Genomic DNA, 17201 nt, shown 5'->3' on the forward strand with positions numbered 1-17201 from the left:
CGTTTTTCTTTTGCACCAAAGCCTATTACCTCAGTTTTATTTTTGTTTAGCTGGAGAAAATTGTGGCACAACCAGTCATTAATTTCCTCAATGCATTTACCAAGAGCCTGTACAGGGCCTCGGTCTCCTGGTGACATTGTGATATATATTTGTGTGTCATCTGCGTAGCTATGATAGTTTATTTTGTTGTTCTTTATAATCTGTGCCAGTGGGAGCATGTAAATGTTAAACAGAAGGGGTCCCAAGATGGAACCTTGGGGAACTCCACAAGTGATACTTGTCTGCTCAGATGTGAAGTTACCTATTGATACAAAGTATTTCCTGTTTTCTAAGTATGTTTTGAACCAGTTTAGTACAGTTCCTGAAAGACCTGCCCAGTTCTCCAGTCGTTTGAGTAATATGTTGTGGTCAACTGTATCAAATGCTGCACTGAGATCCAGTAAAACTAAGACTGACATTTTTCCACTGTCTGTATTCAGACATATGTCATTAAACACTTTGGTCAGAGCGGTTTCAGTGCTGTGGTTCTGTCTAAAACCTGACTGGAAGGCATCATAGCAGTTATTCTGTTTTAAGAAGTAATTGAGCTGTTGAGAAACTGCTTTTTCAATAATCTTACTTAAAAATGGGAGATTTGAGATCGGCCTGTAGTTATTCATTTGTGTCTTGTCAAGATTGTCCTTTTTCAGTATAGGTTTAATTACAGCAGTTTTTAGTGATTCTGGAAACACACCTGATATTAAAGAAAAGTTGACGATCTGTAACAGGTCTGACTCCAAAGTCTTTGTGACCTTTTTGAAAAAACTTGTTGGCAGGACATCTAAACAGCAAGAGGAGGAGTTCAGTTGACCTAAGATGTCCTCCAGGTCTTTGCTGTTAATAGGGTGAAACTGTTTGATGGTGTTTAAACAGTTTTTCGGTGGACACAGTACATTTCCTGGATCTGCTGTTGATGTATTAATTGCTTGTCTAATCTTTTGGATTTTTTCTTTGAAGAATTTGGCAAAGTCATTGCAGGCCATGGTCGAATGAAGTTCAGCTGCCACTGAGACAGGAGGGTTTGTTAGCCTGTCAACTGTAGAAAATAAGACCCGAGCGTTATGACTGTTTTTGGCGATGATGTCAGAGAAGTAGGACCTCCTAGTAGTGCACAGACCTGAAACTAAACAGGGTGAAGAGGAATTTAGCCGCTGTGCTACCCATAGATGGAACCAACAACCCACTGAGGTCAAAAGAAGAAGCCAAAAGAGCTTTTTTCATGATTGTGTTCAAGCACTGGTTTGTTGTTGTTGTTTCTGGTATTATTTCTGGCAATTTTTCATCTTTTACTCTTTTCTTTTTGATTTTAGATTTTACTTGGGAGTGTCCTCCTGCAGTGTGTCTGTAGCCTCTTCTCCAAATCAGCTGTTCAGAGCAGAGCAAGGACAGCAGTGGACAAAAGTAGCAGGTGTACGTCAGAAGGAAAACATGTCTTCTTTCTCGTCAGTGCCCCTTTAGCTGGTCATGATAGCTTATACTAACAACCTGTCCAAAGGGTCTGTGATTCATGTGTGGTGACTGAAAGTGGGATATTTTATTTGTTTATATGTTGCTTAGCACTAATTAGTAGTTTTCTTTATCTATGTGCTGGACATATACAGTCTATAGATCCTATACATGCTAATTAAGCTAGCTAGACTTTCCTCTCCAATCTGCTGTCCAAATATAGTCACTTTTGGTGGGGAGAAACCAAAATAGCACGGCATAACGATCAGTTGACTTCAAAAGGCCACACACTACTGAATGATGTCACATTGGGCTATGAATCATCTTTTTTACATGGTGTCCAGAGGCTGTGTAGCAGAATTATAATACCCCAGTAAGAATAACTACACAGCTTCAAAATGATCCTAACATGATCCTAAGATATGATATATGATATGGATTTGGATCTGTGGATTTTAGGCTTTTGAAAACTCCAAATTTATTTTATAGTGAGCACACTGAGAGCTATATGTGCAGCAGCAGGCCGCAGGTTAGTGTTTGTTTGTGACATAATTAGTGACCAGAGGAAGGAGTGGTCCATCTGCACTGTAAAGGGGAAGTTAGTTGTGTAGTTCATGCAGCAGTCAAAAAACCGATGAAACTTGATACATGACTATGTCTACACTGGTGTAGGGACTTTGTTAGATTTTGTAAAGATTCAAACAACTCAAACCTTTACAGTCCAAAGGAGAGTTAATCATGGTCACACCATAATCGTGGAAAGGAGCAGGGTTCAGTAGTTTCTGCTGGTAAGTATACTGGTTTTGGTTGTTTTTTTTAATGCTGGCTTTTGTATGTCTGCTTGTCTGTGTTGAATGAGCGCTGCATCTTGTGGTTTAGGGGAGGGTGTTATGACACTTTGTACAGCAACTTTAAAAAAAGGCAGGCCAGGAAGTGAACTGGGCTGAAGTGGAGCTCTGCAAGGCTCAAACCACATTGATGACACGGACACAGACGAAGGAGCTACACAGCTGACGCGGCAATCCATGGGTACGTTTCATGAAATATTTTAACAGTTTGTCTAAAATGTGTGCAGTATTGTATGTTTTGGCTATTCAAGGTATATGCTAAGGGACAGCTGCATTGCTATCAGATGTCTTTAAACAGAAAGAGATGGCGCCCCACATGCAAGTGCTCAGATAGCTTTCACTAGTTTGTGAGTTCTTATATGTGTTGTACTAGGTTTTGATGGATTCACTCACAGAACCAGAGAGAAAAGATCTATACACATAAAGCATGCAGTGAACTGTGAGGCTTCACATGAGCCTTGCAGAGAATTTCTACCTTGGCATGTCTTTTAAATTGTTGGACAATATTCTGTTGCTCAAATTAACAATTTACTGACTGATGACTGAAATTTTTGTTTCAAGGTTGGTCTCAGTGCTGATAGCCTCCATACAACCCAGACAATCCTGGTACTGTACACTTGCAAAGAGAGCGGAGATATTTTTTAACCACAATATTTGACCACCGGCAGAAAAAATCATATTAGTCAATCCTTCCAAACACCTGACACCACTTCATAAGCAGGAATTCATCACTGATAGCCTACAGCAGTGGAACAACTAGGTCTGACTTTGACAAGGTCACAGAAATTTAGGCCTCGCTTGGTACTGCTTTTAGGTTTGCATTCAGCCACTGTTTCCTTTCAGTTTCACCTGTTCGGCCTATGCACCAAAACTATGTGGTTAGAGGGTTGGAAGAGATGATAGTTTTAATTTAAATACTACTTTTAAAATGTGTAACAAGTGCCACATAAGTGCCACCCCACCTTAAGGTCCTGATGTCATAGTGTGTTGATAGTCCAAAGGAAGTACCACACACAGGATAAAAGATGGATATGACCCATTAGTTTCTGAAGTTCAGGTTTTTAGTGCTTCTATTGTGGTTATCTTGGTGTTTTCAAAACAGATATGAGAAGTGAGGAGCGAATCGGAAGTTGAAATTGAATGCTCATTGGCAAACAGCTTGTCAATCATTAGTCATTAGACAGTTAGCATACTCTGAATATTCATTCCTTTGCAAAAGTTATAATTTAAAAAATAATCAGAATATTTTACTTGTTATGTAGGTAGATAATTTCGTCTCCCCTGCTGTATTTTCTTTGATGCAACCCTCATTTTTATCCAGCGTTAAACTGTGGATCTTTGGTGTGTTAGGCAAATGTGTTAACTACTACAACTGAGACTAAAAACGGAAAGTACTTTCAAAAGGTGAAACTCAAGGGCCGATTTTGCATTGACTTCTATAGGGACAAAGTCTTTTTGCAACCACATGTATAGCATTCTGCTGCTGATTAAAAAGAATGTCACTTTCACACTGGCTTCATTTGGAAACTACGTTAATCTTGTATACTGTCTATCTATGCTATTAAGAGCTTTGTTGTTGTCTGCTGTTGCTAGGTGCCAGTATCAAAACGATATGAAACAGCTGGTTTTTATGGGTTACCTGTGTTCATGTTTGGGCTATGGTTTGTCCTTTGGCATAGCCTCTGACACAAATAAGTTAAAATATTCAAAGAAATTCTTATAGTGAAGTGAAACTGAGTGTTCAAAAAAGTCAAAATTCCAGTGTATCTACTGTTTGTGCTTCTCATGGTTCCATTTTTAGCACATCCGGCCATAGACATTAAGAGCTCAATTCCTGGTGACGTGTCTGTTGTCAGTCCATCCACAAGTTTGCAAGGTGTGACCAGTGTTTCCTCCCAAAACATTTGTCAGAAATTCATTAAACTTAAGTCCTTTTTCGATTAGTACCTACTCGGATCGGCTCAACACGACTCGAGGCGGTACAACTCCCCTCGACTTGTTTTCTATTACAATCGAGGGCCACCTAATGTGCGTGAGGTCATTACAACAATGAGGCCTAGCGTCTCATGACATAATTAGTATGCAACATGAACGGCACAACAAAGATGGATGTCGAGATAACGATTATACCTGCTTCTTGGTCTGTGGCATATTGTCAAACTCAGGGATCACTGCGTTGTTTTTTTGTTGCCATTTCCCTCATTGCCGCGTTTCAAAGATGGTGATTTTGATTTTCATGAAGGAGACGCACTGATAACTCATCAAGTGATGCCACCAACCAGCTAGTCGTGGCATGCAGTCTGCCACGATTCTGGCAGAGCAGGCACTAAAAGAGAACTTGGTACCAGGTACTGTGAACTAACAGAAAAACCCTGAAAACTGTGGTGAGCCGATCCGAATAGGTACTAATGGAAAATGGGCTTTACACTCAGTGATAACCTAATAGGGCTTCACCCAACTTCCATTCAAGGTCAAGATCACATTTGTTGTTTTGCCTATCTTTGATGGGGGAGTTTTTTTTAATTTTGTATTTCTTCCTCTAAATGTTAAAATCTACTGTTGTTCCCTTTTCTTTTCAAGATAACTTTTCAATGAGTCAGTGTTTTACATGTGCATAGGCTCATCACCAAAAGGCTACCTGCTGTTTGGTCTTTTTGGTTCTATGTATCTCTAAATAGAGCTACATAAATAAACATCAGTGCAACACCAGAAATTCAAGGTAAATGCATGCATGTATTCTCGCTATACTTAAATTTAGTCTATAGGTCAAAATTGTGAAGGTGGTGAGTTTCTATACACATAAAAGCATGCAGCAAAGTGTCAGGCTTCACATCTTGCACAGAATTTCTACCTTGGTATGTCTTTTAAAATGGTAAATGGCCTGTATTTATATAGCACTTTTCTAGTCCCTAAGGACCCCAAAGCGCTTTACATATCCAGTCATTCACCCATTCACACACACATTCACACACTGGTGATGGCAAGCTACGTTGTAGCCACAGCCCACCTGGGGCGCACTGACAGAGGCGAATTGTTGTACAATTTTCCGTTGGCAAAATTAACAATTAACTGAGTAATGACTGAAGTTTTTGTTTCAAGGTTGGTCTCATATGACTTTAGGTCATAATTGTGGAGGTGGGAGGTCTCCATTTGTCCCATAAGCAAGGTCACTTTTGGAGCTTAGATCAGTTACAAAGTATCTGGTTCTTTGATAACAGCTGATGGTCCAAAATTGCCAAAGCAGAAGTTACATTCAATTTGGAAAAATTACGAATTACATTTTGGAAAAATCTAATTCGTAACAACAAAGTATTTTAAGTAAGTAACGAACAAAGTATTTTAAGATTTGTGCCTCAGACTTCGCCGTTCTAATAGCGCCCAAGGGCCATGATTCTTATAGTCTTTAGAGATCAAAAGTCCAGAAATACTTGTAGTATAAAGAAGTTTTAATGTATTCATACCAACTGTATGAAAGGAAAAATAGTTAGCTCAACAACTGCTTTATATTTTTCATTTATAGGTGCTATGATAAAGACATGTCTTTCTGTAGCATTGCTAAAGACATAATTTCTTATTAACACAAGCAACATAGAGGCTCGATTAGTTTCATAGTTCCACAGAGGCATATAGATACACGTTCTATAATAATCGAAGTCTTGTGACGCTGAACAATGCTAATTCTTGAGTAACATACCTTTCAATACAGCGCCTAAACACTTCCTTTTTTGGTGCTAACATACTACATTGTATTGTCATATAGCTCATGATTACGTATCGGCATTTAGCCTTAGAAGTCACTAACCTAGCAGCTACCTTCAGCCTCCAGTAGAGTATTTTAACATGTTGCCATGCATGCACTCGGTAAAAGCAATCCATCTTCTTCTGTCCGAACAGACTGTTTGCATGCGTTCCACCAAAACCTGTTCAAACCGATAATAAATATAAATGTTGGAGGAGTTTTACTTATTCTAACTTAAAATACAGGAACATGCACGTAGCCATGTAAAGTACTTTAACACAGGCTCTTGATTTAACTTCGTGCAACCTTTATGCAGCCTGTACCAAAAATAAAAGTTCTACATGCTAATGTGCAGCATCTGCTTACACAAACTACAGTAAGACAGAAGTGCTTTAGCTCAGAATCATATTATTAATATTCTGTACCCATTTCCCCTACAGAACAGAAAACATCCTCATAAGCATTTCTGCAATGACTCATATTTCCCAGACCTACTGAGAGCTGCATGTTTGATCCATCATTTACTCTCCGGTTAATATTAAGTCAGTTTACTCCTATGTCTGTTTGAAGCCATGCTAACTGTGTGGGTGGTAGTTCCACAGTGGGGTTAAAGCAAAACGTGATTCAGTTTTTAAGTCTTTTCTGGTTTTTTATGGACTAGTCTGGGTTAGAAAACGTTATAAAATGCCTTTACTCTTTGAATGACAGTGTTTGAAGTCCTGCTTTATGTGGAGTCATATAAAACCACAGTCTAGCCATATGTGATTTAAAATAATTGTATATTTTCTTAAGATTCTTTCTAACAAGAACGTTTGTGTTGATTCATTTGTGTATTGATACAGTTGATCTGCTGCATAACCTTCAAAAAGGATCAGATTTGTGTCCATCTTTGCGCTCTTCAGGGCTGTTTCGGCTGCACTGGTATTCTGGCACTGAACATACATATTTCATCATAGGTTTTGCAGACAAAGTCAGTCAGTCTGTCAGCTTTAGCTTCTCCTTCTGTGATTAACTGGAGCTACTGGGTTGTAAACTGTAGTTACAAGATATGAATGAGAGGGAGTTTGAGCTTTAGCAGCACAGCTTTGTAAATGTGTGATATCTGTGATAAAGGGCAATGCACTATGGTACACATAGTTTAACCACCGCTGTTGTCTCTATAGTCAAGGTCAAGCGACAGTGCTTTACTTTTACAGTCAGAAGATGTTTTTCATTCATGTCCATCATTATCTACAATGTAACACTACATCCATTTTCCACTGATTTTTTTAACATGACATAGTTCAGTCTATTTCTCTTAAAAAAAATTATAGTTTTTCTATAGGGGTTGGCAAATTAGTGTGGCTAATATTTTAAACATTAGAGAATTTGATTTTATTGTAATTTTACAATTATTATTCAGTGTATTGAAATTTAGCACAGTGACCCATGACTTACAGCTCTAGAGTACCTGAGTCACACTTAAGGCCCCAAAATGATAATGGAAATAGCTCAAGTTACAGAAATTAGTTCAGTCAACTCCTCCTGAAAACCATATTTGTAAACCATAGAACATTTTGGAATATCTGTCATAGATGAGGAAACATACAGCTTTAGTAAGCACTAATAGAGACATTAAAAAAAATTGATAGTGTGGCCACACTTGTCCAATTGTGAAACCACTAGGTCACTTGACAGTTAACATATTATTTAAGAATATAACAGATATCATTTCATTTAGCCTTCCCTTTACAGTTAAATTTACACAGTGGGCTTGCATATCCTTTCCATATATATTAGATAAGGCAGAATAAGGTTAGGAATAAGGTTAGTAATAGCTAACTGGCTAACTAGGTTAGCAGAGGATTCCTTTTTGGTTGTTTTTGGCTGAGAAGTGTCGTGCGGCGCCAGCAGGACAAGAACTGGTTCTAATCACCTTTCTGAAACACTGGTGACATCACCAGTGCTTGACACTGGTATCAAGTATAGGACATTAGTCATTATTTGACTCAGCTACAGTAAAGGCAGCAGCCATCCTCAACTTTCATTGGTTGTTTTGCTTTGTGAGTTTTGCTTTGACCCATTTTAGTTGTGTTTTTTGCTGTCAAGCAAAGCCCTCATGGTTTCAGACTCAGTGCAACAGGGACCAGCAGTCCCCACTTGCATGAATATTAAATGTCACCACATGCCTTTCACAGTGAGCAACAGTACCGCTACAGCCTTGCAAGTCATTCTGTTTGGCTCATACTGTACAGTGAGTTTGGTCAGCTGTTACGTGCTGCTGCAGGTTGTGTGGTTAACCTGCATGCTCAGTGCATCAGTGAAGGTCTGAAACTAATGCAGCAAAAAAATCCTGTCACTTTTTCAATCTTCATTTTTATTTATTGCTCATATTCTAATTAACCAGTATCTTCCTATAAAGGTGTGCATAGGGCTTTTAAAGGCACTGGTCATAAATTGCTTATTGCTAATTTAATTTAATTTAATGCTCAGCTAACTTCCTGGAAAAGGGAAAGAACTGGCAGGTCAGTGCTCGCCAGCTTCAGCAGGGCTCTTATGAGGAATGTTGTGCAAGAAGACTCAGTCATCTGCTGCACCAGCATTTACCAAAACAGGGTTTATTTATAATCAGTGTCGTTATAAATAAACCCTGTTTTCTAAGAAATTACATTTCTATGATTCAGCGATTACATTTTGAAGAAAAAAAACAAATCTCTGGATCATTTTTTCCCTCCCAAAAGTGCACAACAGGATTTTTGAAAACTAAGGTCTTTGTCTAATAATAACAAAAGTGTTTGTTGTTACTTTGTGGGAATGGGCTACACTGGGTTTAAATTTGGCTGATCTCACGTTCAAGATCATCTTCTCATGCACTTCTGGACCTCTGTGGCTAATATCACTGGATCTCGCATTAGTCTTTGTGCTCATTGCACTCAGGCGATTTCATTTCCGATGTCTGAAAATGCAGGTATTTTGATTTCATTTGCATTTAAATGAAGTGGATAAACTGGTGATGAGGCGGTGAGCAAAAACCTCTGGCGTTTTGAGCACGCTGGTGCTGATGTAGTGCTTTGGGGCACTACATCAGTAGTCCATGTTGGCAGCCTTGTCCAATGCAATAGATTCAAAGTGTTTCCCCTTTTAGGATAAAAATTCCCCTGGCATGCTGCCTTCTAACTGTGGCCTCTTTAACCGAAAACTCCCGAAATCTGCTCCCTTAATGTATAAAATTTGGGTCAGCATAAAACATGAATTGTGGTCTGCGGCAAAATCACAGCATGGTCAGCATAAGTGGCCTAAAAAGAACCTTTAGGAAGAGATCTGAAAATAGCAGCTGCACTTAACCAGAGCTTGAAACTAAATTAGCTGAGGCTTTATTGACAAATGAGGAAGGAACAAAATAAGGAACACTTACATCATACATCAGCTCTTGCTGATCCTCTTCAAGTTGAAAATCTTTATTGATATACAGTGTGTATTTTTTCTCTAGACAAATATGGCATAACAAGCAGATATTCGATTTTCACTGCTTGAGATACATTGCCAGAAGGAAAAAAGCAGAACAATAACAAAAAATTTCAGATGTTATTTGTGATATTGACATGGAGATGTTAATATCACATGATACAAGAGTGCTCAGCCATTGAAACCCAGACCATAAACGTCCCAGCGCACAGTTTTTGTGCTGATTTTAATCTCGAGGAGGCTTAAACTTCAAATCAGTTACTGGGTCAGCAGAGCGTTGGTGACATTTACACACCTCAGAGGCCCCGCTCTGTAATTTTACATGGCCTTTCACTAATGTTTGTATAGGCCTACTGAATGGCTAGATGCTGGATTGCTGTGGCAATGAGACTGAAAACACCTGAATTCAAAGATTAAGAGGTTTGGTGCACATACTTTCGTATTCAGTGTAATTCATCCTTTCGTTTCATGTTTAATGTTTTGTTTTTCACTATAAAGCAACACCACTGTCACTGCAATTTGTCCACTGTGTTCACTGAGGAGGAGAGCTATGCAAATTACACAAATACAAGGAAATACAAGGTTTTACACCCGAAATAGCACTTTCAGCATTTAGTAGCACGTCAAGTGTCCATTTCACAGAAGGACTTTTCTAACGTTACGTTCAAAGAAGTGGTGCAGACATCACACCTCAAAGCTGCCAGCCAGCACACTTTGTTATACTTCAGCAGCAACATGACCGCCGTTTTGTACCAAATATGTTCACACTTTAGATGATCTGGTTATACATAAACTATTCCTTGCTTATTTATACCCCCAGATGTACTAACAACTGTCTCTGGATTAGACTTACAGTGAAAAAAGAAGTTCTGAAGCATATTTATATAAAATGTAAAAACATACAAATTCATGATTTAGTCTTTTACCAACTGTGAGGCAACAACTTGTGAGAAAAGGAGTGTGGGGTTTTTTTTAATTTTCTGTCAGCAGATGGCCTCATCATCTGTGTGGATAAACAGTTAATCAGCTGATGAGACTTCAGACCATAATGACCCCTTAGCCTTAGCCGCCCCTTTTGATGATGGGAACTTGACAATAGTAGAGACATTACACAAGGATTGGCATGATTTTTTGCTTCCTCTTTTTAGTGTGTATGAAAGCTTTGATAGCAAAGTTAATTGGGTGTCTAGTAGAGCAGTAGATTAAAATAATATTTTATAGCATCATCACAAAAAACAACATCAAAATTCCCAAAAATAGTGTGACCTTCTTTTTCTTTAACTCGTTGATTTGCAGTCTTGCTCTGGGGCTTCGCTCTTTGACATCTGGCTAACAAGCTGCTTGCTACCGGTTCGTTTGCAGCTGATGCAGCTGCTGTGTCGGGCAGATACGGCCATGATACTCCATGTAAGGAGCATCCTAACCTAATCACAAAGTGCAACCTGATACGTTCACTTGCAGGACACTTTATTAGGTATACCAAAGTAGTACAGGGTTGAAGTTCCCTTTGCTGGAAGCGTTCCTCAGAAAGTTTGACCCATACTGACATGATAGCGTCACACAAAGTTGCTCCAGATTTGTCTGCTGCACATCAATAATGCGAATCTCCTGTGCCAGTGTGAATTGCAGTGGGTAACAAATACACTAACATGCTTCAGAGTATACAGGCTCATGTTTGGTCCTGAATCAACACCCAACAAACCTCACCCAAGTGATATGAAACACTCTAGTGGGTTTTTATCTTCTCACATTCTTGTATTCAGATACATTACAGAATAACTGTGTGAGCCCTTGACTGAGCCCAGCCTAATATACTTGTAAATGATTGAAGCAATGACAGAAAAGGGGACAGAAGAGACGGGAAAAGTTGAGAGAGTGGAAACACAAATGCTAAAACAACACTAGGAAATGTGCAAGTGATACAAGATGTAAAGGAAAAATGTTTAAAGAGAAACTGATACAGGACTAGTCATTTTTAGAGGAATGACTTAAATAGTTTAGTTCTTTTTGTAATATGAACTCACTTCCATGTAGTGTACAGGAGGGGTATGGTGGTTTTAGACATCATGGGGCTTCCTGTGTGTTCACGGTAGTATGGTGGGGGGAAAAAGGAGGCAGAGATCTGTCTTCTGTAGCCTACAATATAAAAGTTATTTTAGTGAACTAAAAATAAACTAAAGGCTCAACCCCGCCGTGTAAAAATAATAGAAAATTAAAACTAAACTAAAATAAAGAATATTGTTTTTATTTTAGCCTTTAAAATTTGTGAACACAATAAGCACAAGGAAGTATTGAGGAAGCAAATGTTTAGCGAGAGTGAGAAAGTCTGGGTTTAGGATAGAGACGCCTGCTCGAGTTTTAAGCTTCAAACTAAAAGTTAGGGCTGGATCAACTGACCCTGAACCATCCTGTAGCTACACTGCTACAGGCTCAGACTGCTCAGGGGACTTCCCATGATGCACTGAGCCTTTTTCCTCCAAAGATCTCTTTTCTCACTCTCACCGGTATTTTGTGTTTCATTGTCAGTTTCTCTGTGCTTCTCTTTGCGCTCATCTTTTCCCTCACTTCCCAGTCGGTTGTATCACATGGATTCTAATAACAATCTCTTCCCCACCATCACCAAGTTCTTCACGATGAACTCTAAGCCATGTCTGATTGACTGGTTTATTGTCTCTGTCTAATCTTTTAGGGTCTAGATCAGGGATGTCAAACTCATTATGCAGTGCAATTGCAACACTATGGATATATACGCAACAGTAAATAGAAAGAAAATCTATCAGCACGACTCTTGGAGAAATAACTGTGTAAAATAAAGAAACCCTTTGGTAGCTTGTAGCCCAGGCTAATTCACAGAGAATAACCTTTTTGTTGTTGTTGGCCCGTTGTAAAAAAAACAGACATTTTCTAAAGTAGATAATTTAGTCATTTATCTATTATTTAGTTACTTTGGCATAGCATGAATGGCAACGGGGGAGGTCTTTATCAGCAGGAGAAGCTGGAAAATCTATTTTTAAAGACCAAAATTTATGCCCTGCTTCACTTTTTAAAAAAACGTCCATTAGACTGGATTTCAGTCTCTGTCAGCCCAATTCTAGTCCCCAGGCCTTATGTTTGCCACTGCTATTCTAGATCATTAAAACTGAGTTGAAAGACATTATCAGTGACAAGTTTATGCACTGCAACACTGATACATCCTGTTGTTCTAAAAGCTTTCTGCCGAAGCACCTTATCTGTTTTATTTTGGCCTTTTTAGTCTTTTATAAAGTGCCCACAGGTCTATTTTAAGGGTCAAAAGGAAGTTAGGGTCTCTTAGAATTACTACACACTAGAAAGTATTACGAAGTTCACCTGTAACCTCACAGAGGAACGGCTCTGTTTCAGTGTGTGTTTTCAGATGCGTTTCTGAGTCTGCGTCCTTGTGTCTGCGTCCGTGTGCTTGACCTCTGAATTATTCCAATCCAGTGCTACGGAAAGTCCCCAGGCCTCTTTCACAGGAGCTGGGTGTCCAAGTGTGTGAGTTGTGTGTTTGCAGAAGTGTGGGCTACAAGCGGCAGCCTATCACATGCTGTCTTTGAGGAAGCAGGAAGGAACATGCTGAAAGCAGTCAGCCAATGAGGTGCCAGAGCTGAAGGAGGAGCCCCCCTCAGGAAACGCTTGGTGGAGTATCAGGGGTTCAGATCATCAACAGACTTCCTAATCGACACAGCTGATTGTTCTCTCTGCTCATCTATCCATTTCTTTCATTATTTTTTGGTTTTTCTTTCTTCGTTAACACTTCTCTACAGCTCCAGTTCCATTCATCTGCATTCTGTTTTCATGCTTCCACCCATAACAATTCTTATGGTTCTGAATCTTTGACTTGATTCTTTCTACCTTGAGTCCATTCAACCGTATATCCGTCTCTCCACGTGGGTTGAAAATTATGGTGGTATATTATCCTGTACTGCCACTGTCATGTCCGCCGACATGTCTGCTCCTTCGGTAAAGAAGAAGAAGTCGATTGCACGGAGCTCCAAACCAAGCACCAGGATGTGTATTCGGGAACAAAGGGACATCATGTAAGTTCAGATATTATCCTCACTGCTGGGTCTGACACAGCTTTTCTGGCATCTTTATTTTTTCACTCTTTTCGGACGTGTCACTGAACACGTCTTCACCAGACTGAGTCTGGTGATCGGCTCTGAGACTCGTTTGAGGTAGAGACTATCTCATTAGTTGGTTTTTGTGTTTATCAAGTGGCAGATATCTGGTATTTAGTGGTTCTTTTGAATGATCTTGAGTATCATCGTTGGTCTCAGGTATGCAAAACCACGCAAGTAAGAGTGAGCTTTGTACCATCTTTACTGGCTGCTCTTTGATCTGGTTGTTACAATAATCGCATGGAATTTGAACTAGCATTCTCTGCTGCCTGAAATGGGTAAACAGCAAATTTAAGATTTCCTAAGTGAAGTGCAACATTTCAGACTAAAGTACTGAGAAAAGTTAAATCTTGTTTAGAAGTCGGAAAGTCCGAAGCAAACAGATTTGAAACAGATGAATTTTACCACTTTTCAATAAAACGGACGTTAAGTTGGCTTATTTCGAGCAATACTTATGAGTGAGTGAAAGTAGCACATATTGCACTTTTAGCACTCCCTGTCCCTGTGCAGTCAAAAAAAAAAACAGCATGACAAGAGGATCAAGTAAATACTGGACAAACAAGATGTTTTAATTAATAAATAAAACAATCAGGAATAAAAAAAATAGCATTGATGTAATATTTTTTCCAGTAAAGCAAAAAGGAAAGATGTGAGAGAGCGCAAGTTTGTACTCAGGAGCATACCCAGTGAGACTAGATATGATGTAACCAAGTTACAAAATACCATGACAGTACACAGCACATTAGGTCATGTCTTATTTTAGAACTCGCTGAGCTTTAGTAGGCACATTTCACAAGGTGAATGACAGACTTTACCCCCTGAAGCTGAGGATACGTGTCCAGGATGTAAACAGCAAGAACAAAAACACTTCCAAGTTCCAAAAAACTGAGTCACATTATTTACAGATAAATGCTAATTCAAGATGAAAGGTCCACAGTGAGTGACGTTATTTGATGAGTGATATATTAATGTATGAAAGCATTTTACCTGCTTCTCTGTTAGAGTTTTGTAAGGAGATTAGGGAGAGCAAGTTCTTCATTTTTGTAATTTCACTTCTTGAAGACCTGAGCAGTTATTTTTGCATCTGAGATGTCTAGAGGTTGAACATTGCAAAACAAGCAAAAAATGCAGTTATCTGGTTTTGGTGTTTTAAAATTCCCAAACCCTCAAAGACAAATGTTTTTTTTGGTTTTGTTTTAAAGCTGTTGTACCTTATAAGCTTATCCAGCTCGCTCTTGTCTCTGAGGTAATCAGACAAGGCTCATTTATGCATAATCTATCTTTTGTCTTTTGATGCACCTGGCTATGACAGTAGTGACACAGGTGTGCCACTCCCAACTTAGCATTTTTAACATCCAGCCTGGGTGCATTTTTCCTAAGGCTAGCTGAGTAGTTTTTTTGTGAAAGTAACCATCCTGACTAAAACTACAACGGCAGGACACCGACATCTGCACCCACCATATCTCCAGCCTTCTTACACGAGCTTCACAGGAAATGGAACTGTTCTCGCTCTGCGGCCAGCATAGCCGTGGCTCCAACACCAAAGGAAACTTTATTCGTTACGGGGGGGACATAGGAACATTTGACAAACCAACATTATATTACCGTAAAACTATAAGAAACAAAAAACAGTTTGGTACCACACAGCTGAAGCTAACTACAATGTACACAAGTACACAACGTTTCCAAAACACATGTTCTCATTCAGGACAGACAGAAAACATCTGTCAAACCAACAGAAATGATTTTGAAGGGAATGTGTTTCAATTCAAGGTTACCAGCAGAGCTTGATTTGGTTTCCATACACAGACAGTAGTCTGTTGTAGTTCAAAACAGCTAAAAAATAATCTGCGCGATAGTAAGTATAACTTGCTTCAGTGCTTTATCAGGAGTAGGAATTCAAGATTCACGACTCTTTGTTGACCTTATGGAAGCATAATGACAATAAGACAAAACTTCCTCTTAAATAACTTAAACTTAAATAACCAATAAATATCCTAACATAATTACAAATCCAAGATGCAATATATATATAATGCATGTATTACATGTATGACAGGCACGCATCCAAAAGGACAGATCGATATTAAACCTTTTGTTCGCAAGGGTTAAAACTTCATCAAAATTCCAGTATAAGATGATTAAGGATTATTGCGAACTGTGAATCATACAAAGCTACTCTAATAGAGTCCAAGAGTATGAAAATTGAGCTGGAAATTCTGGTATCGTTATCATATAATTTAGTATATAACAAAAATACAACATGGACAGCTGGGAATACTTTGTCGAAAGAGAACATTATGCAGGAGCAACCAGTGAACAGTGACAGGGCTGATCTACTGCAAAAGTTCTCAGTCATAACAAACACAAGTCATCAGTTATAAATCACACCTAGTGTGTTTGTGTGAGTGTAAACTGTAAGAGAATGCATAAGAGATGAAGAGAAAGAGGAGGGCGCAGACACTCAGAGGTGAGGCTGAAAACACGTAGGTGTGAGGCTCTAAGATGAAACTTTTGTGCCAACTTTCTTCAAAAACCAAAGTCAAAGCAGAAATGTTGTTGTTGCACATTGAGAAAGGGACAGAGGAAGAACGAAGCATGCAAAGTGTAATGTAAGTACTCGTATTTCCTGAGTATTTGCATCCATAAAAATAGCCTGAATTTGTTACAAAAACAGGGCTAGCTGTAATCTGTTGCTTTCATCTCTAAAAACAGGCAAGCGATACTTTGCCAATGGCTCATGATTGCTTTTAAAAAATAATTTTATACGGTAAATTAAACCAAGTCTGTTAGCTTTGGTGATTTGTCTCCTCAGAGAAAAATCCACTTTATTTGTCAGTGGAGATGAGTTTCCATGACGGTCATCAGATGTGACCACGGTAGTTCCTCAGCAAGGTTTGCGCTAGAAAGAGAGAGAACGAGGAGACGTTTACAGGAAATGAGTTCTCATTTTTCGACCCCTGCGTCGTGGGGGGAGGGTGGGCATGCAGTCAGAGAGCAAAATCTCAATCCTATCTCTCTTCCTTCCTTTCATCCGGTGTACCTTTCTCTTCACCGCTTTTTCTCTTTTTTGCTAAATTACAGTTTTTAATTTGTTACAAACCACTACTGTAGGATTTTAACCTTTTGAATCTTTCCAACTGAAGACTTAGACAGCGTGTTTGTGTGCATCAGTCTGAGAGGAATCCTTCCTGCAGCCGTTACAGAAGTGTGACGATGGTGTAGTTCCTGTTGAGTGGCACTGCCATATTTGGACACAGGAAGGAATGATGCAGGTAGAGAAAGAGGACCTGCTTTTTACTATTTCAGCTTTCTCTGAGCCCGTCGCTGCAGGTGTGTGTGTGGAGAGCAAAAGACTTTCTGTTTCTCTTCTGCTTTTCCAATTTTCCATGTTAATAAGAAACCAAACAGTCCTACACACCAGTGGTCACTTGTTCTCCGAATTCATTTCACATTAAAAACCGAGGAAATGATATTGGAAACGCCAGACATTTCCACAAGCTAAAGTGCCAAAATTACACAAAGTATTGCTTCTTGAAAGCCAAA

General features: G+C 39.1%; 1 protein-coding gene across 4 annotated transcripts in view; it reads left to right on the forward strand.

The window, feature by feature from the left end:
• The first annotated feature begins 2143 nt into the window (after positions 1 to 2143).
• sh3bp2 (SH3-domain binding protein 2) overlaps positions 2144 to 17201 on the forward strand; it is a 29373-nt gene continuing 14315 nt past the window's right edge. The window contains exons 1-2 of one of the 4 annotated variants that reach the window (XM_005470469.4): positions 2144 to 2273; positions 2365 to 2514. Coding sequence is in view for 3 of the 4 variants with exons in the window: in XM_019361322.2 (XP_019216867.1) it covers positions 16161 to 16267 (107 nt within the window). In the remaining variant the exon portion in view is untranslated. Of the gene's footprint in view, positions 2274 to 2364; positions 2515 to 13182; positions 13575 to 16115; positions 16268 to 17201 lie in introns of those variants that run through there. The other 3 variants (XM_005470465.4, XM_019361322.2, XM_005470468.4) reach the window with 3 other exon arrangements.

Source organism: Oreochromis niloticus, linkage group LG7 (assembly GCF_001858045.2).
Source record: "Oreochromis niloticus isolate F11D_XX linkage group LG7, O_niloticus_UMD_NMBU, whole genome shotgun sequence".
Taxonomy (NCBI): Eukaryota; Metazoa; Chordata; class Actinopteri; order Cichliformes; family Cichlidae; genus Oreochromis; species Oreochromis niloticus.